At 44.5% G+C, this 25,888-nt stretch overlaps 14 protein-coding genes across 14 annotated transcripts; 7 read left to right on the top strand and 7 right to left on the bottom strand.

Moving 5' to 3' along the window:
- The first annotated feature begins 191 nt into the window (after positions 1 to 191).
- Positions 192 to 930, top strand: BYT42DRAFT_234518 (uncharacterized protein). Its single transcript, XM_051562632.1, has one exon. The coding sequence runs from the start codon at positions 246 to 248 to the stop codon at positions 678 to 680; it is 435 nt and encodes a 144-aa protein (XP_051426234.1). The 5' UTR covers positions 192 to 245; the 3' UTR covers positions 681 to 930.
- Positions 931 to 1,017: 87 nt separating this feature from the next.
- Positions 1,018 to 1,407, top strand: BYT42DRAFT_611473 (putative glutaredoxin; the record flags this gene model as incomplete). The annotated part of the gene is made up of 2 exons (XM_051571505.1): positions 1,018 to 1,068; positions 1,135 to 1,407. The coding sequence occupies 2 exons, from the start codon at positions 1,018 to 1,020 to the stop codon at positions 1,405 to 1,407; spliced, it is 324 nt and encodes a 107-aa protein (XP_051426235.1).
- A 185-nt stretch (positions 1,408 to 1,592) lies between these two features.
- Positions 1,593 to 3,582, top strand: BYT42DRAFT_611474 (uncharacterized protein; the record flags this gene model as incomplete). Its single annotated transcript, XM_051571506.1, has 3 exons — positions 1,593 to 2,460; positions 2,543 to 2,953; positions 3,017 to 3,582. The coding sequence occupies 3 exons, from the start codon at positions 1,593 to 1,595 to the stop codon at positions 3,580 to 3,582; spliced, it is 1,845 nt and encodes a 614-aa protein (XP_051426236.1).
- A 266-nt stretch (positions 3,583 to 3,848) lies between these two features.
- On the bottom strand, positions 3,849 to 4,800 carry BYT42DRAFT_560059 (uncharacterized protein). The gene is made up of 4 exons (XM_051567199.1): positions 4,705 to 4,800; positions 4,360 to 4,646; positions 3,935 to 4,296; positions 3,849 to 3,871 (listed from the first exon to the last, which is right to left on the bottom strand). The coding sequence occupies exons 1-3, from the start codon at positions 4,742 to 4,744 to the stop codon at positions 4,231 to 4,233; spliced, it is 393 nt and encodes a 130-aa protein (XP_051426237.1). The 5' UTR covers positions 4,745 to 4,800; the 3' UTR covers positions 3,849 to 3,871; positions 3,935 to 4,230.
- Positions 4,801 to 4,980: 180 nt separating this feature from the next.
- Positions 4,981 to 7,176, top strand: BYT42DRAFT_491729 (Sas10 C-terminal domain-containing protein; the record flags this gene model as incomplete). Its single annotated transcript, XM_051564099.1, has 7 exons — positions 4,981 to 5,104; positions 5,168 to 5,347; positions 5,412 to 5,590; positions 5,652 to 5,716; positions 5,781 to 5,989; positions 6,057 to 6,583; positions 6,649 to 7,176. The coding sequence occupies 7 exons, from the start codon at positions 4,981 to 4,983 to the stop codon at positions 7,174 to 7,176; spliced, it is 1,812 nt and encodes a 603-aa protein (XP_051426238.1).
- Positions 7,177 to 7,635: 459 nt separating this feature from the next.
- BYT42DRAFT_560062 (heat shock 70 kDa protein 2) lies at positions 7,636 to 9,670 on the bottom strand (the record flags this gene model as incomplete). The annotated part of the gene is made up of 3 exons (XM_051567200.1): positions 7,636 to 9,135; positions 9,216 to 9,526; positions 9,624 to 9,670. The coding sequence occupies 3 exons, from the start codon at positions 9,668 to 9,670 to the stop codon at positions 7,637 to 7,639; spliced, it is 1,857 nt and encodes a 618-aa protein (XP_051426239.1).
- An 843-nt stretch (positions 9,671 to 10,513) lies between these two features.
- BYT42DRAFT_560066 (nucleoside diphosphate kinase) lies at positions 10,514 to 11,656 on the top strand. Its single transcript, XM_051567201.1, has 6 exons — positions 10,514 to 10,577; positions 10,646 to 10,672; positions 10,735 to 10,848; positions 10,920 to 10,968; positions 11,056 to 11,092; positions 11,165 to 11,656. The coding sequence occupies exons 1-6, from the start codon at positions 10,550 to 10,552 to the stop codon at positions 11,600 to 11,602; spliced, it is 693 nt and encodes a 230-aa protein (XP_051426240.1). The 5' UTR covers positions 10,514 to 10,549; the 3' UTR covers positions 11,603 to 11,656.
- BYT42DRAFT_560069 (uncharacterized protein) lies at positions 11,657 to 12,236 on the bottom strand. Its single transcript, XM_051567202.1, has 4 exons — positions 12,147 to 12,236; positions 12,056 to 12,079; positions 11,948 to 11,990; positions 11,657 to 11,837 (listed from the first exon to the last, which is right to left on the bottom strand). Exons 1-4 carry the CDS (start codon positions 12,195 to 12,197, stop codon positions 11,722 to 11,724), a joined length of 234 nt encoding a protein of 77 aa, XP_051426241.1. The 5' UTR covers positions 12,198 to 12,236; the 3' UTR covers positions 11,657 to 11,721.
- Positions 12,237 to 12,317: 81 nt separating this feature from the next.
- BYT42DRAFT_611480 (peptidase C65 Otubain-domain-containing protein) lies at positions 12,318 to 13,460 on the top strand (the record flags this gene model as incomplete). The annotated part of the gene is made up of 6 exons (XM_051571507.1): positions 12,318 to 12,407; positions 12,470 to 12,553; positions 12,637 to 12,682; positions 12,765 to 12,782; positions 12,842 to 13,369; positions 13,438 to 13,460. 6 exons carry the CDS (start codon positions 12,318 to 12,320, stop codon positions 13,458 to 13,460), a joined length of 789 nt encoding a protein of 262 aa, XP_051426242.1.
- Positions 13,461 to 13,490: 30 nt separating this feature from the next.
- On the bottom strand, positions 13,491 to 16,769 carry BYT42DRAFT_234829 (Sac2 family-domain-containing protein). Its single transcript, XM_051562633.1, has 15 exons — positions 16,556 to 16,769; positions 16,352 to 16,467; positions 16,162 to 16,290; positions 16,059 to 16,105; positions 15,863 to 15,997; positions 15,728 to 15,789; positions 15,289 to 15,673; positions 15,164 to 15,218; positions 14,963 to 15,093; positions 14,732 to 14,902; positions 14,412 to 14,663; positions 14,267 to 14,346; positions 14,084 to 14,207; positions 13,857 to 14,016; positions 13,491 to 13,801 (listed from the first exon to the last, which is right to left on the bottom strand). Exons 2-15 carry the CDS (start codon positions 16,434 to 16,436, stop codon positions 13,545 to 13,547), a joined length of 2,073 nt encoding a protein of 690 aa, XP_051426243.1. The 5' UTR covers positions 16,437 to 16,467; positions 16,556 to 16,769; the 3' UTR covers positions 13,491 to 13,544.
- A 155-nt stretch (positions 16,770 to 16,924) lies between these two features.
- Positions 16,925 to 19,180, bottom strand: BYT42DRAFT_560081 (uncharacterized protein). Its single transcript, XM_051567203.1, has 8 exons — positions 18,768 to 19,180; positions 18,628 to 18,702; positions 18,349 to 18,564; positions 18,199 to 18,280; positions 17,903 to 18,135; positions 17,539 to 17,837; positions 17,238 to 17,473; positions 16,925 to 17,183 (listed from the first exon to the last, which is right to left on the bottom strand). Exons 1-8 carry the CDS (start codon positions 19,169 to 19,171, stop codon positions 17,040 to 17,042), a joined length of 1,689 nt encoding a protein of 562 aa, XP_051426244.1. The 5' UTR covers positions 19,172 to 19,180; the 3' UTR covers positions 16,925 to 17,039.
- Positions 19,181 to 19,208: 28 nt separating this feature from the next.
- BYT42DRAFT_631410 (uncharacterized protein) lies at positions 19,209 to 20,042 on the bottom strand (the record flags this gene model as incomplete). Its single annotated transcript, XM_051572450.1, has 2 exons — positions 19,814 to 20,042; positions 19,209 to 19,748 (listed from the first exon to the last, which is right to left on the bottom strand). The coding sequence occupies exons 1-2, from the start codon at positions 19,997 to 19,999 to the stop codon at positions 19,209 to 19,211; spliced, it is 726 nt and encodes a 241-aa protein (XP_051426245.1). The 5' UTR covers positions 20,000 to 20,042.
- Positions 20,043 to 20,553: 511 nt separating this feature from the next.
- On the top strand, positions 20,554 to 22,385 carry BYT42DRAFT_234908 (D-isomer specific 2-hydroxyacid dehydrogenase). The gene is made up of 8 exons (XM_051562634.1): positions 20,554 to 20,977; positions 21,050 to 21,112; positions 21,178 to 21,347; positions 21,420 to 21,446; positions 21,518 to 21,820; positions 21,897 to 21,945; positions 22,014 to 22,050; positions 22,115 to 22,385. Exons 1-8 carry the CDS (start codon positions 20,734 to 20,736, stop codon positions 22,296 to 22,298), a joined length of 1,077 nt encoding a protein of 358 aa, XP_051426246.1. The 5' UTR covers positions 20,554 to 20,733; the 3' UTR covers positions 22,299 to 22,385.
- BYT42DRAFT_560087 (uncharacterized protein) lies at positions 22,376 to 25,315 on the bottom strand. Its single transcript, XM_051567204.1, has 3 exons — positions 25,115 to 25,315; positions 24,461 to 25,054; positions 22,376 to 24,391 (listed from the first exon to the last, which is right to left on the bottom strand). The coding sequence occupies exons 1-3, from the start codon at positions 25,194 to 25,196 to the stop codon at positions 22,440 to 22,442; spliced, it is 2,628 nt and encodes an 875-aa protein (XP_051426247.1). The 5' UTR covers positions 25,197 to 25,315; the 3' UTR covers positions 22,376 to 22,439.
- Between the last annotated feature and the right edge of the window lie 573 nt (positions 25,316 to 25,888).

Consider the following 25,888-nt stretch of genomic DNA (forward strand, 5'->3'; position numbering starts at 1 on the left):
CTTTTCGGAACCTTTAGGATGGTCAAATGGTAAGTGATCGCAAAAGCGTAACCACCTTTTACGAGCGTTGCAGATTTTTTAATTCATATATTGTGTGTTTCTTCAGCGTGGACGGCCAAATCAACGTTGTCCAACGATGTCCATGCGAAATTATTCGGCGAAGTGCTGGTAAGTTGATTTCAGCCGCAGCATGATGATAAGAGTATTATCTCATCTACCACTTTTTTCAGGGCGATCGTCGAACCATGATCCTCGATCGAGCCAAGATGGCATATCACAAACTCAGCGCGATTATGGTTGGGCAATCATTTGCAGAGCCCGCTCAATATCACACCCTTGTCCAGCTGCACCGTATGATGAACGATATGTTTTTCGAACATCCTGTCGATATCCGAGAATTGTATGAAATTCTTGCCATTCCCGGAAATGGATTTCACTGTATTCATCATCCGCATCAAGGTTGGCTCGTAATTTATAGTGGCCTTGGTTTAGCGATGAACGACAACCTCTCTCCTCTTTTGCCCGGCCGGCCGATACCATCTCACGCTTCATCCTTATCTCATCCTTCTACAAACTCTCATGCATCATCAGGAACAACACCATTATCTTTTCCCCTGGCGAATTCATCGTTCGATCCCGAGATTCATCGCAATAGCAATTTATTCAATGAATTATCCTAAAGCTCCAATTTCAAGGGACGGAAAATCAACATTTATCACATCCTCATCGCATATCCTCCATTTCCCTCTTTCGCTTTTTTTGTCCCTTTTTCCTACTATGTGGTCACATAGTATATCATTCTATAATCACCTCTTAATATAAAGAGGGCAAAAAAAAAGATTCTGTACATTATGCCCTATCACTCATCGCATTCAACATCTGATTTTTTTTTTAAAAATTTTCTTCCTCGTCTCGTTCGCTTCCGCTTTTGATCTTGGCTGATTTATTTCCGCAATGATTTAAAGTCAGAGTGCCGGGAATTCTTCATTCGGTCAAGTCTTAACTTTTTCCACCAAGATGACAGCTGCCGAGATTGTGGACACTGCCATCAGCCGCAACAAAGTGATGGTGCGTGGCCAAAAGTGTAGAAACCATATGGAAACCTATGACTTACATAGGTTTTTATAATTATAGGTCTTTAGCAAGTCGTATTGTCCTTATTGCGAGGATGCTAAAGATCTGCTGAGTGATCTCAAAGTACCCTTTGAAGTGATGGAGCTGGATGAACGATCCGACGGCGATGCTCTTCAAAAAGCACTATTTCAGAAAACTGGCCAATGGACGGTTCCCAATATATTTATCGATGAACAACATATAGGCGGATGCGACGATTTAGAGTCGATGCATCGAGTGGGACAACTCGAACAAGTTTTGATTTCAGCCAAGATATTGATGAGTTCAACTTAAGGCCTCGGTTAGCCTCCCTGGGCTTCTTAAATTCTAGTGAATAAGTTCTGAACTAATAGTTTAAAAATCTACCATGAATATTAAGAGATCACTTCGAATTCATATTGGGTTGTCGAGAAAGAAAGGAAAGGAATTGCGTTCCGTCGTCATTTCTCGTTCTTTCTTTGTTGTTTACTGATTACATGATGGCTCGTTCTAGCAAAGGTCGATGGTTGGCAAAACCATGCAGCAAAGTCGCAGCAGAAACTGATAATGGAGGAAATTCGACATCTTCTCCAGCGAACAAAGAGTCTTCCGCCACCAGTCCGAGAAGCTTGACTTCGACCATGGTGTCTAGTCCAGTTTCCTCGGTGAAGCATTTGATTCCATCCCTGTCAGCTCTGGCGGTGCCACCATTTACACCCACAGCGGCTCTTTCTGCGTCTGATAACTTGGAGGTGGATGCTCCCCCACCCATATTTGCTTATGAAATGAAGAGCAAAGATAAAGAGTGTTCACCGGGATATTGGCTGATGGAATCCGAAGGCATACGACCAATCCAGTTGCTTTTGAACCGGTTACAATCATGGCAAGTGCTGCTGAAACGAATCTATGATCATTTTGTGCTGTATGCCACGGTCGAAAGTCAGGTCACGAAATCCTACCAGAAAATGGATCAAGCCTTGTTCTTCAAGCAGCCCAACGAGGAGTCATCATCTTCGCAAAATGGATCGGACAAGGATTTTCTGTTGCATGAAAATTTCTCGCCAAAGATCGGTATTCGTGCTGTGCTCGAAGCATGGCAGCATCATCACCGATCCAATGCACGGCAGCATTCGGAGCTGGAGAATTTTCTACGGCTGAGAGCGCTTCCCAAGCTTGCCATGATGAAAAAGGAACTAAAACGCATGATTGGGTCTGTCCGATGTGATGATCGCTTAACTCTCTCCACCCTTTGCAAGTTGAAGGAAGAAGCTGCCCGTCGCGTAGCTCGACTCAATAAGCAGCTCACATGGTTCGATGATCATCCGCATCTGGCTCACACTCAGCAGGATCCCTGGTTGATGAATTCATGTAAGGCCACTGTTTTGATAGAAACGCGTTTGCATGCACGCACACGAGGCATAATTCATTGTGTTGATATCCAATTATTTAGCGGTGGTGAAGCAGCTTACCAAGGTGTATCAGCACGAAAACAAAATCCATGACACCGTGTTACGACTGCAGCGACAAGTACGCCGATCGGAAGAAAATATAGTAGAAGAGATGCGTCAGCTGTGCCTGGAGATGGATGAGCTGTACAAAGACAAGTGGCCAAGAAACTACTCTGGTATCCGGTCAATCATGCAGTTATTTGATGGTATTCAAAAGCATGACGATTGGTATCATTTCGTGGACCGGTGCAAAGACCAGTTGGTATCCGATCGTGCAGGGTTCCGTCATCCCGAAAAATTGCGCTATCAGAATCACAATCACCCATTGCTGCAACCTCTTTTTGCTGCACGTATGGAACGCAAATCGTCTGTGCTCCAGCAATGGCAGGAACATATTTATGTACTCACTCCTGGTAAGTACTTTCACTAGGATTCGCAGTTGTTGCAGAGCCTCATGTACGATATTACCTCCGTAGCCGGGTTTTTGCACGAGTACAAGCATGCCAAGAATTACCCCGCGCGACCCGATTGCTCTCGTTACGTGCCTCACTTTAAAGTGACTACCTTGTCAAACAATTTACAAGATAACCTCATTTTCCGGCTTCAGCCTGGTACAGTCTCACACGCTACGGACGGAAGCATACCGATTCTGGCCAATGAATGGATTTCAACCGCACCGAGTATCATGAACAAAGCCAGCCCTAACCGAGGATTGACCTTGCGAGCGCAATCCGCGGAACATATGCAAGTATGGCTAAGCCATCTCTTTCGCTTGTCTGATGTATCGACTGCCCATCGGCCAATCCGAGCCCTTCCCATGCGATCTCACACGACACCTTCCATCGTTTCTTCTGATCAAGCCACTGCAAGAAGCTCCAAAGAAACGAACCGTTACATCAGTCCTGGAGGGTCTTTGAACCCATCCGTCATGTTCTCTTCCACCAGACTAGCACCCAACGTTCCCGATTCGCCCCGAACAGGCCAAATGCGAAAAGTATTGCTGGATATGATAAATGAAAATGCATCTTTAGACAGTAAATGATAATAAATCGATGATCAAAACGAAAGCTCTCGGCTGTCGTCCGCCAAGCTAATTAAATGAGACGAGGATCCAAGGATATCTAGTATACACGGTTGGTTGGCCATGGAAAATTGATAAGTAGCGATTGCTCCGTAAACAGTCGTCATGGCACTGTAAAACTTTAGTCACACGAAGATTACAAACGTGCTCCAGACTATTTACCTCGAAGGGATCTTGATAATGCCAACGTGCGCTTTGTCGTCCCAATCTAAAATGTCAATGACAGTCGACACGCCAGCGATACCAAAGGTTTGTTGTAATGCGTGATAAATGGTCATGCGAAAGGATATTTCTGTAATGTCTACATTCAAGGGCTCTTCAGACCAACTGTAATCGAAAACATACACGTAAGCTTTTCTTTCAAGTCAACGAAACAAGTCTAAAAGGGTCACAGGAACACACTTGCATTTTCAAGCGCAAGTACTGCCATTCATCGACAGCGAGTCTGTGTCTACGAGGAGCAGCTTGCTTTATGGTTGCCATGGCATGGAGAACTGAATTGAGCTAATAACAGGAATTGGGTCACGGAGAATAGGGAGGTGAAAGATACGAGGACAAAAAAGTGGTGAAATATAAAGTGAATGAATGCAGAAAGTGGCTTATTTTTAACTAAGAAGAGGAACCGAAAGAGACGAATTTGGGATCCAGTGGAAGACCAGTAGCAGGGTCGATATTCTATAGAAATTTATAGTTTAATAAACTTCCATATCGCAAAGTGAAGCCAGCATTTATACTTGCATTCTTTTTCAGCAATCGCTGTTGCCGTAAAAGGCGGGCTTGATCAAAGCTGACTCTTTCCCTTTTCATGATTCTCATAATTTCTTCCTTGTCCTTTAGTCCTGCACGATGGTCATTATCAGCTAGATTGGCATGGAGGTCAAACTGAGAACTTGTCAAGCCGTCTTCAATGTCAGTTTCAAACGATCCTTCATGGGTTGGCAGGATACGGTAACCCAAAAGACGATTGGTTGCATTGGCCAGCTGTGAGGCACCGTGCGCAATGCGATGGCGAGCGAACCAGAGCACTAGATTAACCAAGTTGGTATACTATTTCCATAATCGAATACTGAAAGCAGACCCTACCTACGGCTAATAAAAGCACAAACCCAAGGATATACAACATTGAAAGGGAATAAGAGATAACTGTGGGTTGCAGAAGAGCCAAGCAATGAGTGAAACAACTGAATGAAGCTGAGTTCAAAACTTAATCCAAAATAGGAAGCTTCTTCATTTGTCGGGCAGGGCTGCGCTCAGCAGCCGGGCACAAGCCACGCAAAAAATTCAAGCGCCCTTTTGTGCAGCTTTCCGGCAGTAGCTTTTTTTCATCCACCTATTTGCATATCATCTCTTCTTCTATCGATGGGCAAGAAGAAAACCGCAGTGTTTCGTGACGCAAAGGCCAAAAGCGCCGATCCTCGACAAGGCGATAAGATCAAGGCCATTCGTACTTGGGACGATATCGAGCACGATTCCGAAGATGAATGTAGCTGATCTACTATTGCTCTGCCTTTTGACATTTTGAGTACTGATACTCCTTTTTACATAGTTCACGAGGAACGTGGAAATATCCTTCTCGAGAACGATCGCAATGCTCAAGATGATTACGATTTGAGCGAAGAGGAAGTGTACGGATTGGAAGGTCTTGACTCTGAAGAGGAAGAAGAACAAGAATTGTCAGATGACGAGATTATCGGCGGCGATCAAGAAGAAGAGGCCGAAGTAGAAGGTATGTTGAGTTGATTGCTGTTAAAAACAATAACTAACATTGTTGCTTACTCGATTGTGTTTAGACAAAACATGGGGTCGATCAAAGAAGGCTTACTACAACGCCGATGAAGGCTCGGATCTGGATGAGATGCAAGAAGAGGAAGCAGAGGCACTTCGAATTCAAAAGGAGCGTTTGAATGCAATGGACGAAGCTGATTTTATGGATGATACCATGGCCGGATGGGGTGCGGGTGCTGATCAAGTAAGTGTCCTTGGTGGACTCTACATGAAGTGAAAGTCACTGATATGATTTGCTCCTGTAGGATGCCGAAGCCGACCGAAAGTTGGTAGAAGACGTTAATAAGGATTTGGACGATATTAACTTTGAGTAAGTGATGAGATTCCCCATCATCAAAAGACACAGGAAGTCTGATTCACCGTTTGTTTTGTAGCGTCATCAAAACGGAAAAGCGACGAAAGAACTTACCGGTCGCTGAAAAGATTAAAATCTTGCAGAATGAATCTCCTGAATTACTGGATTTATTGAACGAGTTCAAGTTGAAATCGGAAATCTGCAAGTCATTGGAAGATACCATTACAAAGATTAAAGCTCATGAACAACAAGATTCACTGGAAGCGCAATTCATCCTGTTCAAAAATCGTACGTTTTTCTTCTTTTTGCCCCTACATCTTGATGGCAGTTGACTGATCGATTTATTTTTGGGTAGATATCATGATGGTCTATTTGACAAACGTATCATTCTACTTTGTGTTGAAAGCATCCGATGTTCGAGATGTGCGTGGCCATCCTGTGATTCAGGCATTAGTGGAGTTACGCATGACGCTGGATAAGTTGGAAAAGGTGGAAAAGAAGCTTGGATCACGACTAGATGATTTCATTGCTACTCTTGACGCGCCCGCTATCGATAAAACCGAGGTTATCCCTGAGCCATCAAAGCAACGGACCAAGAAATCTAAAAAGACACAGCCGTCAGCAGCGGCAGCGGTATCCTACAGCGATGACGAGGACGATTTGCTCGATTTGGAGGAAGAAGCAGCTGAAGACGCTTCAAGCGCTGTTCTCGATATCGAAGAAGAGTTCAAGAGTCTGAAGAAGGCGGCCAAAGCAGGCAAGAAAAGAAAGCGGGCCTTTGCTGATGACTTTGGCGAACTGGATGCACTGGATATGGTGGATATGGAAGATAAGATTGCTAAGAAGCGATCCATTCGAGACTATGTCGCTAAAATTGATGCCGTAAGTGATTCGAGTCGAGGTTTTATGTGTAAACGGCCTTACTGATGCGAATTACTTGATCGTAGAAACAAGCCAAATTGCAATCTAAATACCACGGCGATTCTGATCTGCCGTATCGCGAGCGTCAACCACGAGAGAAGAAGGGCGTTCCTCAGCCAAAGGATACATCGGCTGATTTGGACGAAGCTGACTGGGATGAAGCCGATGAAATGGTGGCTGCCGATATTGACCGAGTAGGAAGCAACGATGACGACGGTGACGATTACTATAATCAGGTAGCATCCACGAAATCGGAGCGCAAAGCAGCCAAGAAGGAGCAGTATGAAGCCGAGCGCACGCCAGTCATGGATAGCGACTACAAGGTGGAAGATGGCGAGAAACGTCTTGCGAGCTATCAGATCCTCAAGAACAAGGGTCTTACACCGCATCGCAAGAAGGAGAACCGCAACGCGCGTGTCAAGCATCGCAACCGATACGAATCGAGACTCAAGAAACTGTCTTCTGTCCGACAAGTGGTCAAACCTTTGCAAGGCAATTATGGTGGCGAAACCACAGGTATCAAGACCAATGTGGCTCGCAGTGTAAAGTTTTAGAAATGTATCATATCTTGTACTACTTCAATTCCAATTTTCATCGTATAACAACAATCCATCTTTATTTTTTCTTATTCATTGCTCCTTTCTTTGATCCTATCCGTTCTTTGTTCTCCATTTTTCTTTTCTCTTCTAAAAAACTGATCTGCAGGTGTTTTATTCAAAAGTCAATCATTCCGACAAAATTTTAAAATCGACTTTTTCAAAGATACATGATGAAAAAATCGATCCATGTGTTATTGTTTTGTGAAAACAAGATTTATATTTTTGCTTTGATTTTTTCACAAATGAGTAAAATGGATTTATGAAAACAACAATTCCTTACAGGATAGAATAAAGAAAGAGTTTGAAAAGAGGAAAGCAATAAGCTGACTATACAAAATGCAGAGAAAAATGTAATATTTGGGAATGCAAAAAATAATGAAGAGAGAATTAATTGCATCGAGTCTGTCTTTTTGTCTTAACGACGCTGAGAGTAGACATGAGCAAAGGCACGGGTAGCAGCACGCTTGAGCTTGGTCTGAGCACTCTTCAAGTCATCGACAGTGGTATCTTCAGCGGAGATATCCATCAATTCCATGGCTTCAGCGAGAGCGGTCTCGATAGCTTCACGGTCACCACGACGGATCTTCATGTTAACATTAGGATCGGAGACGTTGTTCTCAACCTGGTAAACGTAAGCTTCAAGATCTTGCTTGGCCTGAACAACGGCTTCACGCTGCTTGTCGCTTTCGGCGTTCTTGGCAGCATCCTGGACCATGCGTTCAATATCGGCAGCGGAAAGACGAGTCGAGTTGGAGATGGTGACATCAGCCTTGCGACCAGTGGTCTTATCTTGGGCAGTGACCTTCAAGATACCGTTGGCATCCAAATCGAAAGTACACATGAGTTCGGGAGTACCACGGGGAGCGGGAATGAGACCGTTCAAAGAGAATTCACCGAGCATGTTGTTTTCCTTAGTCATCAAACGTTCACCTTCGTAGACAGGGAAAGTAACGGTGGTCTGGTTATCGGAAGCAGTGGTGAACACCTTGGTCTTCTGGCAGGGAATGGGGCTGTTACGGGGAACAACCACGGCCATGATACCACCTTGCATCTCAACACCGAGAGAAAGAGGGACAACATCCAACAACAAGAGATCTTGGGTCTTTTCATTACCGGCTTGGTTAGTGAGCACAGCAGCTTGGACAGCGGCACCGTAAGCGACAGCCTCATCGGGGTTGATGGACTTGTTCAATTCCTTGCCGTTGAATAGATCCTGAAGAAGAGACTGGATCTTGGGAATACGGGTGGAACCACCAACAAGGACAATTTCATCGACTTCCTTCTTATCGATCTTGGCATCTTTCAACACACGTTCAACGGGTTCGACGGTGTTCTGGAAAGCGACTGAGTTGATCTCTTCAAACTTGGCACGAGTGATGTTGGACTGGAAGTCAACACCTTCAAAGAGGGAATCAACTTCAACGGTGGTCTGAGTCAAGGAAGACAAGGTACGCTTGGCACGTTCGGAAGCCGAGCGAAGACGACGGAGAGCACGGGCATCATCAGAGATATCTTTCTTGTGCTTGCGCTTGATTTCCTGGACAAAGTGGTTGACCAAGGTGTTATCGAAATCTTCACCACCCAAGTGAGTGTTACCAGCGGTGGCCTTGACGGCAAAAACACCACCAGAGATGGTCAAGAGGGACACATCAAAGGTACCTCCACCCAAATCGAAGATGAGGACATTGCGTTCCTTCTTGTCGTTGGCATCCAAACCGTAAGCAATAGCAGCAGCAGTAGGCTCGTTGATGATACGGAGGACATCGAGACCAGCAATGACACCAGCGTCCTTGGTAGCCTGACGCTGAGAGTCGTTGAAGTAAGCGGGAACGGTGACCACAGCCTTGGTGACCTTCTTGCCGAGCTTGGCTTCAGCGATTTCCTTCATCTTGATCAACACCATGGAGGAGATTTCTACAGTCACATTACTCTATTTAGTCAAGAAGTTCCTCTGGAGCCATCCAATCAAAAAATTTTCGAAGCAAATAGTTTACCTTGAGGAGAGTAGGTCTTGGTTTCACCTTCGAATTCGACCTGAATGAAAGGGTTTTCATTCTGCTCGACCACAGTGAAAGGCCAGTTCTTCATATCAGCCTTGACATCGGCATCATCGAAACGACGACCGATAAGACGCTTGGCATCGAATACGGTGTTCTTGGGGTTCATAGCAGCCTGATTCTTGGCAGCATCACCGACCAAACGTTCGCTATCGGAGAAAGCAACGTAGGAAGGAGTAGTGCGGTTACCCTGTTCGTTGGCAATGATTTCAACACGCTCAGACTCCCACACACCGACACAGGAGTAGCTATCATATGATTCATTCAAACCGTCAGTTTGATGCCACCTTATACCGAAACCAAAAATAAAAGCCATCATGACTTTCAATGAAGTTGTATACTTACGTAGTACCCAAATCAATACCAATAGCACCTTCGTATTCGACAGACATCTTGTGAAGAAAGAAAAAAAAAGTTTAAGGAAAGGGAAATTGGTGGCAGGAACAAGCTGCTTTAAAAAGACAAAAAAAAGTAGTCCATCGACAAAGCTAAGCCTCTCATTTTAAAGTTCAGCAAAACTTTTGGTTGGTTTTTGTGCAAAATCTTTTGCTTTTCCAGCCCAGCGAAACGAGTAAAATGTGTATTATTTGTTCCGTTTCTGCTCCTGCCTGCAAAACAGAACAGTTCCTGCTTTCCTTGTGTTCTCTATTTTTTGAAACTCTATTTGCATCATGCAGGTTTGCTAGCAGATGTTTGGTAATGAGTAGCAATCATATTTTGAACCTCATGAAATTGGACTTGTTCTACAGTTGTCATAGTAATATAACTCTGGCTTTTTTTTTTCTTTTTTTCCGATTAATATGATCTCTTTGCGATTGGTTATTGACGGAAAAACTCTTGATTTGACTTCCTGCCAATACTTGCCTTCTTGCTGCAAAGTGTGGCTGTTGACTTTTTTTGTCTTTTCACTTATTGATATCGCAACAGCCTTTGCTGAGATTAAAAAGTGCACCGAATGCGAGGCATGTTGTGATGCGATTTTTGACACTTTTTTTTTTACCTACCACAGGTTTAATGGATGTCCCCCGTTTGTTCCGCGCTTGATAAAAATCGGATTCTAGCTTGGTGTGCCGGCAATTCACTTCAGGATCAACTTACTTACCATTAAGGTAAAAGACGCCAACTTTTTTTCAAGCGGCGAGTCGTTGGCCCCGTTCCCCAGCCGATCCGGTTGTGATGTCAACCTCGCTCGGAGTACAAATACGTGTTTTTATATATAAACCGCCAAAGGCACGGACAGCGGTCCTATTCTTCTTTCTCCACCTAAAAAGATGTTCGCTCGTTCTGTTGCCCGTATTGGTAAGTGAAAATCAATGCTTTTCCTGTGTGTTTATGTCTTTTTTAACGCGTCAACTTTTTGTCCACAGCTAGACCCGCCGCTGCCTCCATCAAGGGTGAATAGCCGGATTCTCATCCCAAATTTTTTTTGTGTTAATTTTCTCCTTAAATTTTATAGCCCGTGGCTTTGCTACCGCCAGCCGCGCTACTGCTGCCGCTGGTAGCCGCATGGCTGCTTTCGCCACCGCTGGTGCCGTTGCTGCCGGTGCTGCTTCTTATGCTTACTTCCAGAGTATGTAATCATGATCCACTCATGTTTTTCTCTTGTCATTATATATTGATATCGGTTTCTTCATTTTACAGACGTCCAAAGCCCCATCCACGCTGATGCCAAGCCTATTGCCGGTGTCAAGTAAGCACTTGCACTCTTTGACACACCAGAGTTTCTTTGGTGAGGCATTTGTACTAAGCAGTCTCGTTCTCTTTTTGAACCTTGTAGGGGTGGTGCCAACGAACGTACTTTCATTGCTGTCAAGGTAAAAATCGGTGAAAGCATGGTTATGAAAAACAGAACATGGAAACTAATGGTCTCTTGTTGTTATGAATAGCCTGATGGTGTCCAGCGCGGTTTGGTCGGTAAGATCATCAACCGTTTCGAAGAACGTGGCTACAAGCTCGTCGGTTTGAAGGCCGTCGTTCCCTCCAAGGATTTGGCTGAACAGCACTATGCTGATCTTAAGGGCCGTCCTTTCTTCGGTGGTCTCGTTGACTACATGACCAACGGCAAGGCTCCCGTTATTGCTATGGTCTGGGAAGGCAAGGATGTCATCCGTCAGGGCCGTTCCATGATCGGCGCCACCAACCCTCTTGAGGCTGGTCCCGGTAGCATTCGTGGTCAATACTGTATCTCTGTTGGCCGCAACATCATCCACGGTTCCGACTCTTACGAGTCCGCTGAAAAGGAAATCGGTTTGTGGTTCGGCAAGGCTGGTGAACTCATTGAATGGGAAGCTGCCAACGCTCAATGGATCTTCTCCGACAACTAAGTACCTTGAGGTCATTGCCTCAGGAATAGATATACACAATAAAAGCATGAAAGATGGTTTCTATCTTGATTTTTTGTTTGAAAAAGAAAGTCTTCACATGCTGTTTTTTTCTGAAGGGTTTATTCCTGTTTGTTTGGTATCTCTGCAGTGTGATTTGATTGTGACTCTTCCGCCTGTTTCAGTACATCCTTCAATGTTCGTTCCAATTCATCGATTCGTGTATTCATACTATCAACTAGATAAAAATAAAAAAGGAAGGGGAGGGGAGATTATCAGTAACCCAATCCAGAGCGCTTTCCTGTCTTGACCAACGATAGAAGGACGGTGTTATGGTGAAATACCTACATTTTTCGTTCATCTGCTTTGATACGCCATCCATTTTTGATTGCTAGTTACAAGAACGGAAGAAATGAGTAAGCAAACCGTTCGAGAAAATGTTGTTAGTAATGTTACCAGTTGCCCAATGACCGAGTCAATCTAATAATTAAACAACAAATTTGTAAGAAGGACAATGCACTGTTTGAAAAGGTCGTATTCGGCTTACATAGTTGGCAAAGTCATCCGCAGTAGATAGTGTTTCCTTGTCGTCGACCATGAGTAGCGAGGCAGCAAGGTTCAAGCGTGATGCAGCCCGAAATTTGAGTTCCTGTGACTGTCCGTAGATAAGCATGTGGCAAGCGGCGTAAGCTGCCTTCTCACCCGTTTTACCTGCGTCATGTCCACCGAACAACGTCAAGAGCCTGAATTAACAGACGAACAGATTCTGCAATTTGAACAACGTATTAAAGATGAAGAAGCTCAACGGGTAAGTCACCGACTATCTTTTACTGAATCGAAAAAATGTCTGGCGTTAAGCATCCTGTTTAGATTCCGCTTGTATGTCAAGCAGAGCCGCTCTCCCATTTAGAGGAAGAATACAAGGATAACGAACCTTTTCTCCGAAAAGTCAAGGTAAAAAAAAACCCCGGCGCTGTGGTTGCCGGTTCCCGCAATAAAATATGTTAGACTGACGGTGCACCCTATTGCTGCAACAGAACCTGAACGGAGATCACCAAAAGATAAGAAAGTGTCGTGGCGATGGTATGTGTTTCCTCTAGCACTTGCGACTTTTTCATAAAATGGCTGCTTAATAATTAAATGCGTTTCTCTTATGATGATACAGGCAACTGTTTCTTTCGAGGTAATGGTACGCATACAGTTGGGCCAATGTTCGCTTGCATAAACGTGTCGTGGAAATAGCTTTTGCATTTGCGTGGTTCGAAAGTGTGCTACAAAAGCGATCCGAGTATGTCACCAATCTGGCCACACTCAAATCGACCACCGATCTATTGGAAATGGCAGGATTTCAAAAACTGGCCTACGAGGACTTTTACGACGTGACTCTCGAACAGTTTCAGCAATTACCACAGTGGCAAGGGGATACGGATCTTCTTCTTGCCAATTTCCAGTCAGAAGAAATCAGTAATGCCATTGTGATGCACCTTCGGTTTGTTACCTCGGCTTATCTGCGTATGCATGCAGACGAATATGAACCATTTCTGGTCGTGGAAATGATCTCTATTGAGGAATTCTGCGCCATGCACGTCGAAGCGTTTGGTCGAGAATCCGATCACTTGCAGATCACCGCCTTGAGCAACGCTCTCAATATCCCAGTCCAGGTCATTTATCTTGATGGAAGCAACGACGATGTCGCCGCTGTTCATGAATTCTGGCCTAGCAACACAAAGACAGAAAAGGTGAACCCACTACGACTCATTTATAGACCAGGTAAACTTTGGTTTGCAACAACTCTAAAAAGAAACCAATTTCTCACATTGGCGTTAAAAATCTGTTAGGTCACTATGATATTCTTTATTAAATTTATATGCTAAGTGTATGGATCACACATCTATCAATTGTCAATGGATGCATATGATACTTGGTGAACGATATTCTTATTGTTTTAGAATGTGCTTCGGAATTTCTTGATTTCCACCATCACCGTTTGCACGCCTACGGGTTGCACCTTGTTAATGATTTTTGCATCCTCCAACATGTCTAGAAATTTCGTATAATAGACGATCAGTTGACCCAGCACCGCATGCAGCACCGTCGTCCCGTTTTTGAAATTTGAAAAGTATTGGATCACCGATGCGTTGATGCCTGTCAATGACTGTCGCCATGTCTGTGCAAAACTGGCACATACTCTCTCCAATTCCCCTAAACACCTCGATAGTCAGACCCTGCTAGTTATGCAGAAACCAATAAAAGTTACCTTGATCTACGGAGGCACGATTCTTCTCGGCGCGCTTCACACAGTCGATAAGAGAGCCAAAGTATGGCTTTAGTTGTTCATCCACAAATGCACTGATTTGCAAATTCAGCATCTGCTTTACATGGTCCATCTCGCTTTCCAGAGCACGACTGTGTGCTTCCTGTATCATTGGTCAGTATGGAGGAAGGAAAGATTGCCAACCCACGTTAACTGAAGATGGTAATTACCTGAAACACTGAGCTAATTAAATCATAATTATTGATAAGGAACGCTATCCGACGTGATGGTTCACTAAATTCGTTGGATATACGGAAAAGAAGGCCTTCAATCTCATTTCGCAATTTATGAACACTAAAACCAAACTTTTTGATCAGTATGACGTATCCCTTGCTGACAGCTGACAGACTTACCTGTTGGTGAGAATAGGATCGTCATAGTCTTCATTGAGCACAAGCAATGACGCAGCAAACTCTGCATAACGTCTTGTAACCTGGCAATAAAAGAGGTTGTTTTTAGTTAGGTTACAAGTCAGAGAGACTGGATCGATCGGCTTACATAATGAGGGTGTATGTCTTTGACGCTGTTGATGGCCGATTTGTTATTCGCCATCTTACGTATACTTTCAATATGTAATGTCATGATCGTCTGGAAGCGAGGCCACAAAAGCATATTTGTTGAATTGGTATAACCTTCCAACGCTGGCACCCGCCTTCGTTGAAGTTCAAGCGCAAGCTGTGTGTTGATTCGAATACAGAGTAGGATTCCCACTGCATCAAACGAGTTTTCAACGTAAGCTTTTGTGAAGTTCTAGAAAACCGCCGTAAACCCATGGGTGAATACTACGAAGCTTTTCCGAGATGGCGTGCAATACTTACAATGCCTACTTTTTCCGTGGGCTCAAAGATGGCTTGGAAAATGGTTTTGGTTACGTCGGCCGATGTCTTTGGGTCTTTGGAAAAGAATTCACAGATAAATAGATACTCTGAACTGGCGTTGTCAATCAATGTTAAATTGAAGCTTCTGAATAACTGTTCAAACTGATAGCGCTGCAATCAAAAATGTCTCAATAATTTGCGAAAGCAATCTGTGCATTTGTAATCACCTACCTGTTCCTTATCTTCAGCTACATGAACCAAGATGACACCCGAATCTTGCATGCGCAAAGCATCGATACGAGACTCCAGAGCGAAAAGATTGTTTTTATCTTTTAAAGCAACCTTGCTGCTGGTGAACAGTCCTAAAAACCCAAGATAAATATCAGCATGACATGTCCGGCTTCCGATACACTTGCGATCATCCGCCGTTACCTTTGCGTATATTTGCATCCGTGCCAATCAGATCAGTTTTATCAGCTGCCACAGTCTGATAGACAATGATATCAGTAATCTATAGGGCGAGATTCCAGAATACACTGGTTGAAAAATTCACCCACCTGGAGCTTGGACAAGCCTCTACTGTATCGTTCGAAATGATTATGGAAATACCACCTCAGTGAATTGATGTACGTCTGTCGAATTTCCATGGCAGCCTCGTGGTGTCGTTCAAGCACAAACTGGTGCAGCGCCTTGTATTTTAAAAAAAGGGATTGTTGCATGATTTGTATATTGGCATTCGGAACACACAGGGAATGGATACGTTGAACAAAGAAATTTCGAATGGTGGCGGCCGCCTTCAAGCGTAATTTTTCCAGTTCAGGGCCAACGTTGCGTAAGGCTTTGATCGGGCGATTTTGGTTGGCTTTCACAAATCGCATCTGTTTGTTGATACCCAAAAGATATTGTAGCCACACTTCGTCCACGTCGCTTTCTGTAATTTTCCTAAAGCAGCTGGTTAATTGGATGGACGACATTCATAGCTTATAGCTTGCTTACTTGATGACAAAAGGGGGGATTACCATCGCCCGCAATGATTTCCCAAGCCGAGCCTCAACAGCCTATTGTCTTTTTCCTTCAGTATCCAATACTGCGCCGTTGTGAAATCATCGCTACCCTGCTCTTTGAAAATACCTTCCGATTCTTTAAGCGTATACTCATTTCGGAGGATCGCGTTTGCAAACTTTGAATTTCTCCACTGATATTTCCCAGATCACTTTGGAAAACGTTGAGAAGTTCTTCCATGCGCTCTAATACTTGATCGCACGACTAGGACCATTTGCAACATCAGTACACCGTACCTGCATCCGACCCATGAATGGCAAATTACCTCAATCTCAGCATGCAGATCCACAAAGGTTTGTGTCCTTGCAACGTCTACCATCCATGTCAATATGTTTAAGCAAGGCAATATTACCAACGATAAAACTTACAGTCGTTCTCCAGTTGCTTTTGCACCGATGCTCGTTCCTTTTCAATCTGAAGGGCATATTCACGCAAATCCATGCCATTTTCCAAAGCCTGACTGACAAATTCGTCTTCCTTGAACGCAGATATCCTGTCTTCTTACTGTAAACCCTTCGATGCCAACTTTTTCCCAACATGTCTCGCATCGTCACATACCATCGACTTCGTCCAAGGTCATCTTGTAAAAGTCCAAATCATCATCATCGTCATCGTCGTCCTCATCTTCCGAATGACTGGACATCCCGGCATGTGTCTGTATATGATTAACTCAGCTTTACGCAATAGGCAATCATGGAATAAACGTAGAGAATAAATACATCAATGCCCGTCTCTTCGGTAGTAGGTGAACCTTGAAACAACCAATCGAGTACTTGGAGAGCAGGCGCGGTCGAGTTCGTGTTACTGGGCGATATCTTGCTATCCTGCTCTTGCTCTTTCATAGATGACGGCAAGTCCTCATTGCTACCAGGAAGGTCGGGTAACGATTTCTCTGCGGCGACATTGGATTCTCGAATATCCGATTCCATGAATGAAAAGAGAGCAAGTGGAGACCTGTTATCAGCGTTTCAGTTTGAATTAACAGACGCAGCTTGGGCGTTCTTCAGGCTCCGCCAACCCTTTGCACTGTTTCAATGTCAGCAACGCCAATTGACAATATTGCAAGCTGAGACAAGCTTGTCTTGTGTGAGCGTAATCATATCAAAATAAGCTAATAACTGAAATAAAGTACGTACAGCATTTTTATGGTGGGCATGTTGTATTTTACATGAAAGAAAAACGACAATGGTAGGGAAGTGGAAACGTATTTACAGAGAGACAAGGATGGAATGGTGATGAATAAATGTTATGTGTACTTGAACAGTTGAAATCGGCGCTCTGTCAAGGTTGCCAACATCTGTTCGTTGTTTATAACGGCTCCTTTGATATCCAGCGCTGATCCGCCGCTTGGAAGGGCCTGTATCAAACCGCTTTGATTGCGCAACGATATCTAAATTCTTCATGTGAGTATTTTATGCGAAACCAAGATAACATTATCTCTTACCGATTGATCCTTTTCGTTAGCATAACAAATGAAATCATCACTGCTGCATGCAGACGGTGAAAAATAAAAACTTCGTGCTAGTGCTTTTTGTTCTTGCGAATCCTCCCACATCCACTGTGTCTCAAAGGACAGATCGTTGAGATGACCGACGACTTGTTTCACTGAAGAAGAACGTCGCAGCGATACAAGGATAGACGAATTCTGGTCACTCTTTGAGAGTGAGAATGGTTTATAACCTGCATTGACCATGTGCGATTTTAATACAGTGGAAGAAAGAATTTGGTACACCGGTCAACCCTACCATCTTGTTCGAGACCGAGCATATGACAATCCCATTCGGTGGTATCGCTGTTCCAACGCCAACAATAAGACCGTGTGAGATTTGCGCATAGGAGCGTCCGTTGACCGTCAATAGACGAGCTGATGAGTGAATGCAAAGGAGCGCTCCCTGTTGCGGATGGTTTATGCAATCGGTCTAAATGCGATCGAGTGTTGCGGATGTCAAAAACAAGCACTGCATTGTTTTGAAGACCGCAGTAAACGAGATTCGCATCCTGGGTATCAAAGTCGCAAGACCAGCCTGCTGCTTCTAATGGATATCTGTACAACAGATGATACATCATTTAATATCTTGTTCAGATGGAGGCTCCGAGCTGTTCACTTACGTTTGAACTACGCAATTATTCTGTAAGGATGTCATTTTCAGGGTTTTATCCAAGCCAGTGGATAGAACGGTGTCGCCTCGGCACTTGAGATCGCGGACGAGCAATTCATGGATAGATAATCTTTCCGTATTGGAAAGATCACGAAGACTGATCTTTTGAGCACCATATCCGATATATGATACAATGGCAATTTCGCTCGCCATATTCAGCGCCATGACGCGAGACACCGATCGCTATGCAAAGGTCTTGTCAGAATGACAAATCCGTAAACCAGGCATTTTTTATTGTTGCTTTACCTCTTCAGATAATTGTGCTGCCTGCATATCCTTGAAGATCTTTACCACTGGTTGCTGGTCTGGTATGATGGATGATTGGATCCTGCCGATCCGAAATCGTTTTTAATTTCTCTAAAACGACGCGTCTGACAGTTTCCTATGTGAGCTTACTTTAGTCGACTTGCTTCAAGTTCGCTTGCTTGTTTGGAAAGCGCTCTGATGGCTTGCTGATATGCCAGATGTAATCGATCGTATTCTACTTCGAGTTCCACCACGCGCGATCGTGTTCCTTCCAATTCCTTCTTGATAGCTTCCATTTCTGTCGCATCGTAAGCAGTTATCCGAGTAGGCCAAATCACACGTAAATCATTCTTCCTCGCTGGCTGCCTATTCATTAGATGCATTATCTTCACCGAGATGCCATATATTCCGCGTTTGTTTGATACGTACATACAAATAGGACAGCCTACTTTTGCATTATTTCCAAACTTCCTGGTTGCTGACGCGATCCAACGTTTGATACAACTTGTATGGTGTCATGATTTTTAGATTGCCAAATTACGCCATAGTTTGGTAAACAAAGCACTTACTGTTTGCCGAATAAGTGGCCGCATTTGAGGGAAACGACTTGGTGTTCTCCGTTATTGGTCCAGTTTTCGCAACAAATGGAACATTGAATAGCTTCGTCGTCGTCCTCAGGCGACGATCGATTTTCCGATTCTCTTTTGCGTTTCCTTGGTTCTTCGTTGTCTGCTATGGCAATGGGTTCCTGAAAGTCATCCTGGGAGGATCGGTTGCTGGCAACGACATTGTCGCTTTCTGGAAACGGGGGATCGGCTGATGCTACGGAATAGCTCGCGTTAGAATCGGTCATACCATGAAAGAAAATCGGGCCGAAAAATTGGCAGGAACACGCAAAATGGGAACAGCCAATTTGAAATACCGGTCCTTGAAAGCCAAAGTGGCTTGATGGTGCAAAATAAGACAAGATCATGCAAATGTTGGTGAAATATGATATATTTTACAGTGCTTTAATGAGCATTCTTTTTTGGCTTGGCCACAATATAACATGTGGTACCAAAATGCCATCTAGAAACCGTCTCAATTTCTAGTTTTTCTTTGACTTTCTCTTCTTCAAATAGACCCATCACATCGCGATTCCACCAACAACCGTACCGTTTCACATGGTTGTCCAGGTTTGTATCCAGCAGTCGGTTAAGCCAACCATAGTGAGAACGTCCGTGCTCCAGCAAAAGGATACGGGAATCCTCTGATTTACAAGCATCCGCCAGGGATACCAGTGCCTCGGCAGGGTTGGCGCAACTGCATAACCCAAACGTATCGATCACGGTATCGTATTTGCCTTTGTCCATCGTTTGCGGCTGATCCACATTGGCTGTCTTGAACTGTACAAACGTCTTGTGGAATTTTTCCTTGTATTGTTCAAACTTGCTCCGGGCTTCATTCAACATGGGTTCATGACGATCTGTAAAAGTCGCTGTATCGATCTGATCGGCTTTATAGTAATCAAAGTTACGACCTGTACCCACAGATACCTCCAACACATCACCCTACATCAACCATATTTAGTGAGACCCTTTGCCGAGTTTTTTGCAACAATCTTGAGTGGTGCTACCTTGGCATGACCAACGAGCCATCGTCTCATGAGTCCGATACCCATAATGACTTCATCCCAGCCCACTTCCTTGTCGTAGCCTTTCGCATTTCTCTCCCATACTTCGCTCGTGTCAAATGAACTCGGCGTAATAGGTTGATCATCGTGATCGTGTTTGACGGCTTCTCGACTTCGGAAAACGACCATCGTGACATAAGTGGCCGCCACATACAAAATACCTCCACCGATCAAGAGTGGACCTAGTTTTGGTTTAGGTCTCGGTGGAGTTTCAGGCACCGGTTTATGGATAGGCTTGTATTTCAAATGCGTGTAAGGTGCTCCATGTCGCTTGGCCATGGTCAACCGATAATGATAATAGGTGGCTTTGGGACAGCGCTTTGCATCTCCAAAAGAAAGTGGCAGGGCCCCGAATTTAAACATCCGCCCTGCATAGGTCCACAAAATTTATGGTTGATGGTGATCGTTTCAACTTTGGCAACCATTACAAACCAGCAGCAGAAAGCCTGTTTATAAAGGTATGGCATGTAGGTTAGTGGACCTATTTCCTTTAACCCCCCTCGCCAATCGGCTATCCGATACACTTGGTCCCTGCGGCTGAACTAGCTTAGAGAGCAAACAATGCATTTGCACATATGACTGAGTATTTTTGTTCAAGTGGTAATTTTTGGGAACGACACATAATTTCTATGCTGCTTTTTGCATCGAACTGATCGAGATCGAGAAACTGCCAAATAAGTACAAATATAAATCGGGATATCTGATCCCAACGGATTGAAAGTGACAGATATTCAATGTCGGCGCGGAGACTAGCAGTCATGTTCCTGGGTGATGTGAGCCCCGATTGGTAGATTTTAAGAGATAGATTGACAATTGGAACTATTTGTTGAAGAGCTTCCCAATTCGTTGTTCCCAAAAGAAAAATGAATGCATTCAGACTTCTGAACATTAGAGCTGCCAGTAGTGCTTTGCGCACTTCGAGACAATGCAAGGTGATTCCTGTTCGTGCATTTCACCAATCCGTTCCTTCTTTGGCAGCCAAGGTGGTCTCCACTCGCAAGCTTCTGCCAGAAAGCCAAGCTCGTCTTGAAGCTCAGGACTTGGATTTGGTTCAGTGGCCCGAAGAACGATCCATGCCCCGTGACCTTCTTTTGAAGGAAATCAAGGGTATAATAAGTTCGAACGGTTGAATTTGAAAGGATCAGCGATATTGATATGATTTTTTGGATTTTTCCACAGGTGCCGAAGCCTTGATCTGTATGCTGTCCGATAAGATTGATAAGGAAATTTTAGAAGCTGCAGGTAATATTTATCGCCCTTGCTCGTACCCGAATCATGCAAATCTCTAAACATTTTACTCTCGATAGGTCCACAGTTGAAGCTTGTCACCACCATGAGTGTCGGTTTCGATCACATTGACTTGGAAACAGCTCGCAAGAATGATATCACCATTGGTTACACTCCCGGTGTATTGACCGATGCCACCGCCGATTTGACGGTCTTGTTGACCTTGGCCGCCGCTCGTCATATGAAACAGGTACATCGAAATGAAGAATTGGTCTTTTGAAGATTTTACTAAAGCATCCCAACCTTAATTTCTCTAAATTAGGGTATCCGTGCTGCAGAAACTGGTGAAGTGAGTTTTATCAGAATGGAGGAAACTTGGGGAAAATGCTTGGATTAACAGGATATATGCGTTATCATTAGTGGACCGAATTCCGCCCTGACTGGCTTTGCGGTTATCAATTTACCAACAAGACTCTCGGTGTGGTCGGCATGGGACGCATTGGTGAAGCTGTAGCTCGTCGTCTCAAGGCTTTTGGCATCAACCGCGTTTTGTATTGGGGTCGTAAAGAGAAGCCTGCTCTCAAAGAATCATTGAACGCCGAATTTTCCACCTTTGACAATCTGTTGGCAGAGTCCGACTACGTCGTCACATGCTGTTCTTTGACCCCCGATACCAAGGATCTTTTTGACTATAATGCTTTCAGCAAGATGAAGAAGAATGCGGTAAGTATTGTTCACAATGTTACATCAAACATATTTTGGACTTGAAAATCGTAACCTCGCGCGAATATTTTTGCAGATCTTTGTCAATATTTCGCGTGGTGCTGTGGTGCAGCAGGATGACCTCAGTAAGTGGTTGTTTATGGATTCAGTCGATGCCTCCGTTTTTCTTTTGCTCATTACTTCCATTCAACAGTCCGTGCCTTGGAAGATAATTTGATTGCTGGTGCTGGGTAAGCTATAACTTGGGAATCTAGGAGAGAGGTAGGATTGCGCTCTAACCGTTATTGATGATAGTCTGGACGTGATGACCCCCGAACCCTTACCGCTTGACAACAAGCTGTTCAAGTTAAAGAACTGTGTCATCCTTCCTCACATCGGCAGTGCCACTATCGAGACCCGCGAAACTATGGGACAAATGTGCGTCGACAATGTTCTTGCTGCCTTGAACAACAAACCTGTTCCATATGCCTTGAAATAGATACACTCTCACAATAGAAAAAGAAACAATGAACACCACGAACAAGAAAAAGACTAGAATAAAACAAGAATATAGGATATCCAAAAAATTTTAATCCTTTGACAAAAATGGTTGGCTAGAATGACGGAAGGGAAGTTATTGTCAGCCGCGCTTGCTCCCCCTCAAAGAATGACTTGCTTCGGCCAATACCGCTGGCCGGTTGGATGGTAATGAAAAACTGCGCGTATGTCCCAATAAAGATTTTGTTGTGCTTGGACGACGGCTCGAAATCGAGTGCGACGTACGCGGCTGAGGTGGAACCCTATGGGGATATAATTCCGCGCTGGTATGATCTCCAGGTTCATCGTCCTCTTCATCACCGTCGTCACTCCATATGGAACTGGCATGGCGATCGAGATCAATGTCAGAGGAAACAGACGGACGATTCATTTCTGAGCTCTTGCGACTAAAAGGCCAGAATCCGCTACGCTGTTTCGATTCCTCGTTTCCGTTGGATGGATCATCTGCGCTGAGGTGCAAGGAGCTCTGAGTACTGGTGCTTAGGCGTACGATTGAACTTGCGTTACTGAGGATTGAGCTGGCATACGAGCTTCCATTACTACCACCCCCATTCCCATTGGCTCCAGTCAAAGGGCTATTGTGGTTGACACTGTTCACTCTGGAAAATGCGGGCGAGGATCCCGAACGCGGTTTGGGCGGTTCACGAAGTACACTGAGTTCGTCAATAATCTTTTCATTGACCCATGGCCGCATCAGGATGTACTGAGTGATCAACTGTTGCTCCAACTCGATCCCCTTTTCTGGATAGTCGCTGTCAATACCAAATAACGCGTGATTGCTGGTTCGATTTTTCGCTGAAGAGTTGCGATGAAGAGCATTTGTAATTGCTGTAGGACGAAACGAATGTTTGGTGGACGCTTTGATGTAAGAGGTTGGAGGTCGCGCAGGGTAGTCTGGGGTCTCTTGAAAAGCTTGGATCTTTTGCATTAACTCCTGAACCCTGCCGTCACCTTCGCCCAATCCTTTGGCAGCAACCAGCAGGTAGGTCATGTCATGAATGAATATTCCCAAAAATGGTACCACAGGCTTATGCCACCGTTTGTTGCTCTCGAGTTCCATGTGTTCTCGGTAACGACCGTAGTTGTCTGTTTCCGACATCAGCACGTTCAAAAACTCCAAGCGACCCATCCGTTTCTTTGGAATACAGTCCCACGTTCGTCGCAGACGCTGCACGGGTGGAGTTCCTAGAGCAGAAACGATCGCTTTCAGGGTCTGATAGTTATTCAGGGCCAAACACTTGGATGCCAACTTGATCCAACGATTGATCAGTTCGGCACGTCGGGAAGCTTCTTGCGGTAACAAAATGGAATGCTCGATTGCACGTGTGATGTAGTTGAAGAAATCCGTGGAAGCGACGATCTTGGGGTGCGGTGTTTTGGCCGAATGTGACAGTAATGCGTTGGCAGGGATATCGCGGAAAATGGCCGATTCAATCAGCGTCAGCTGGTAGGCTACCAAGTGCGGTGGGAATTGCATGACACTCGGCACAGTGGCTGCACTCATGTAGAGCGTTCGCACCTTGTTCAAAATTTCGCGAGTATCAGCGATGCACGCGGTCTTTTGCAACATCTTGACATCGATCTCGTCCTCTTCTTTCCGACGGTTAACCGATCGTTTTTGTCCATTACTGAGTGCCAATGATCGCTTCGTCGATTTGAGTTCGTTGAGTGTTGTGTCCAGCTCATCCAAACGATGTTGCAAACGACGATGGGTGGTCAATAATGGCGGGATAGGAATATTGGGGACATAGTCGGTGATTTGAGTCGAACTTGGCAGTGCAAGCGTATCGCCTGTACTTGTTTGAGCAGGCACCAGTCGGGATGGATCAATCACGGCATCGGCAAAAATATCAAGGTTGGGAATGGTATCAGGGTTTTCATTTGGCTCTATCAGGGAACAATGACGGGTATCATAAGAAGCGGAGGTCGGGTAGTGGGATTCGGACATTGTATGAGGTCGTGCACGCGATAAGCTCGGTTGAGTCTGATTTCGGCGCTGCGTGATAGGCAAAGGTGGCGGTATACGTACGTTGACTAGAGAAAAAAAAATGCGTTAGATGATGATGATTCGACAAAGGGTAGCAGCACACATTCCAATCCTACTTTGTTGTTGCTCGAAGTCAATAATTTCGTCATCATCGTCGTCTTCTTCATCTTCATCATCCACAGCATCACGATCGTCCTCGTTATCTGAGTCTTCATCCCAATCATCGGATATTTCGTGATCGCTCGTTTGCTCTGCAAAACTGACAGAGTTTCCTCTGTGTCGATTGGGACGCCGAAGAGAAGTGGATAGGGTAGGCGTGGTTGTGAGAAGCACGGATTTGGGGGATGGATCAGAGCGCAAATCAATGGTGGATGGTGGCGAGGCCACCAAGGGTAAGCGTGATGGTTTGGGAGGAATAGCAGGTTTCCGAATATTGGTCGGTTTGGGAGGAATGGGCGGTGGTTTTTTTGAAGGTAGAATCGGAGATTGGCTTCTGGATGAAGGATGTGGTGTATCTTTGACAGGGTTGGTGGGAGTGGGAGGTCTAACTGCTGTTTTAGGTATAGATGCAATGCGGGAAGGTAATGTACAACTTGGGATAGTGGTGGAAATGTTGGATGATTGTTTTACAACAATGTCCTCCAGGTGAAGGAGACTAGATTTCATCAAGGATAACAACAACTCAGACTCTCCTGGCTTGGACACAATCGCTACAAGATGAATTAAAGCATGTTAGCAAAACAAATCCCCAAAAAGTTGTGGATACTGACTAGTTTCTTGCAACGTACTGTGATGGACGAATTTCACTTCTTGCAACTGTTGACTGGATAATTCCACAACAGACAATAACATGCTGTAAGCATCCTACAGAAAATGGATCCGGTTATTATCCTCGTAGACATGTTAACACAGTGGAGTAATTTTTCCCCTTCTTTTTCCCTTGACGTACTTTGGTCTGTCCTTTTCCTAGCAGTTGTGAAGCTTCCGCGAAGAGGGCATGAGGATTGGTGGTGTCCGCTAATTGCATTGCATGCGCTGCTTTTGTTATGTATATACAAGGTTTAACGGCGACGTCTAATGAAAATAATCGCTAAGCGTTGCTGGATGCAGTGACGAATGCCAAACGATAACGCTTCGAAAGGATAGACGGTTCCACGCTGTGTCTTTTTCGTTACACTGAGCGACGAAAGAGAGAACGAATAAAGGAATTTGCAGTTTCTAGGATGAGGGAGATGCTGTAAAGAGATAGGCTCGATTCTGCTACGCAAAATATCGAGCGCTTAGAACCTGCAAGGAAGGACAGGATTGACAAGGTCGAGCGATTCAAAAAGAACCAAAAGGGAAAGTACAAAAGTGAACAAAAGGACAAAGCATTTCCACTGTGACCGCTGCCCAAATGCCGACGCTGGTTTGTGCCACCTTGAGCAGGGCTCAAAATTACAGCAAATTGTGCACTTTTTTTTTTTGGTTTATTCCATTTTTATCCTCGCTAAAGTACGTATTTATGACCATTTGCAGCTAGAAAGTGCTGCTCCTGTTACAAA

This window comes from Radiomyces spectabilis (assembly GCF_025331425.1).
Source record: "Radiomyces spectabilis strain NRRL 2753 chromosome Unknown BYT42scaffold_3, whole genome shotgun sequence".
Taxonomy (NCBI): Eukaryota; Fungi; Mucoromycota; class Mucoromycetes; order Mucorales; family Radiomycetaceae; genus Radiomyces; species Radiomyces spectabilis.

Coding starts and splice junctions, on each gene's coding strand:
- BYT42DRAFT_234518 (XM_051562632.1), top strand. CDS start 246: ATGATCCTCGATCGAGCCAAGATGGCATATCACAAACTCAGCGCGATT.
- BYT42DRAFT_560059 (XM_051567199.1), bottom strand. CDS start 4,744: ATGTTGTATATCCTTGGGTTTGTGCTTTTATTAGCCGTAG. Junction 4,647..4,704: donor TGTGCTTTTATTAGCCGTAG/GTAGGGTCTGCT, acceptor TGGTTAATCTAG/TGCTCTGGTTCGCTCGCCAT. Junction 4,297..4,359: donor AGCGATTGCTGAAAAAGAAT/GCAAGTATAAAT, acceptor AAATTTCTATAG/AATATCGACCCTGCTACTGG.
- BYT42DRAFT_560066 (XM_051567201.1), top strand. CDS start 10,550: ATGTTCGCTCGTTCTGTTGCCCGTATTG. Junction 10,578..10,645: donor TCGTTCTGTTGCCCGTATTG/GTAAGTGAAAAT, acceptor TTTTGTCCACAG/CTAGACCCGCCGCTGCCTCC. Junction 10,673..10,734: donor CGCCGCTGCCTCCATCAAGG/GTGAATAGCCGG, acceptor TAAATTTTATAG/CCCGTGGCTTTGCTACCGCC.
- BYT42DRAFT_560069 (XM_051567202.1), bottom strand. CDS start 12,197: ATGGTCGACGACAAGGAAACACTATCTACTGCGGATGACTTTGCCAAC. Junction 12,080..12,146: donor CGGATGACTTTGCCAACTAT/GTAAGCCGAATA, acceptor TTTAATTATTAG/ATTGACTCGGTCATTGGGCA. Junction 11,838..11,947: donor AAAGCAGATGAACGAAAAAT/GTAGGTATTTCA, acceptor ATTTTTATCTAG/TTGATAGTATGAATACACGA.
- BYT42DRAFT_234829 (XM_051562633.1), bottom strand. CDS start 16,436: ATGTCCAGTCATTCGGAAGATGAGGACGACGATGACGATGATGATGAT. Junction 14,347..14,411: donor AAGACATACACCCTCATTAT/GTAAGCCGATCG, acceptor TTTTATTGCCAG/GTTACAAGACGTTATGCAGA. Junction 13,802..13,856: donor TCGTGCCTCCGTAGATCAAG/GTAACTTTTATT, acceptor CGAGGTGTTTAG/GGGAATTGGAGAGAGTATGT.
- BYT42DRAFT_560081 (XM_051567203.1), bottom strand. CDS start 19,171: ATGATCTTGTCTTATTTTGCACCATCAAGCCACTTTGGCTTTCAAGGA. Junction 18,703..18,767: donor GGCCACTTATTCGGCAAACA/GTAAGTGCTTTG, acceptor ACACCATACAAG/TTGTATCAAACGTTGGATCG. Junction 17,474..17,538: donor GCTCGGTCTCGAACAAGATG/GTAGGGTTGACC, acceptor TGGTCAATGCAG/GTTATAAACCATTCTCACTC.
- BYT42DRAFT_234908 (XM_051562634.1), top strand. CDS start 20,734: ATGAATGCATTCAGACTTCTGAACATTAGAGCTGCCAGTAGTGCTTTG. Junction 20,978..21,049: donor TCTTTTGAAGGAAATCAAGG/GTATAATAAGTT, acceptor ATTTTTCCACAG/GTGCCGAAGCCTTGATCTGT. Junction 21,113..21,177: donor GGAAATTTTAGAAGCTGCAG/GTAATATTTATC, acceptor TACTCTCGATAG/GTCCACAGTTGAAGCTTGTC.
- BYT42DRAFT_560087 (XM_051567204.1), bottom strand. CDS start 25,196: ATGTTATTGTCTGTTGTGGAATTATCCAGTCAACAGTTGCAAGAAGTG. Junction 25,055..25,114: donor CAGTACGTTGCAAGAAACTA/GTCAGTATCCAC, acceptor TTCATCTTGTAG/CGATTGTGTCCAAGCCAGGA. Junction 24,392..24,460: donor TGACTTCGAGCAACAACAAA/GTAGGATTGGAA, acceptor TTTTTTCTCTAG/TCAACGTACGTATACCGCCA.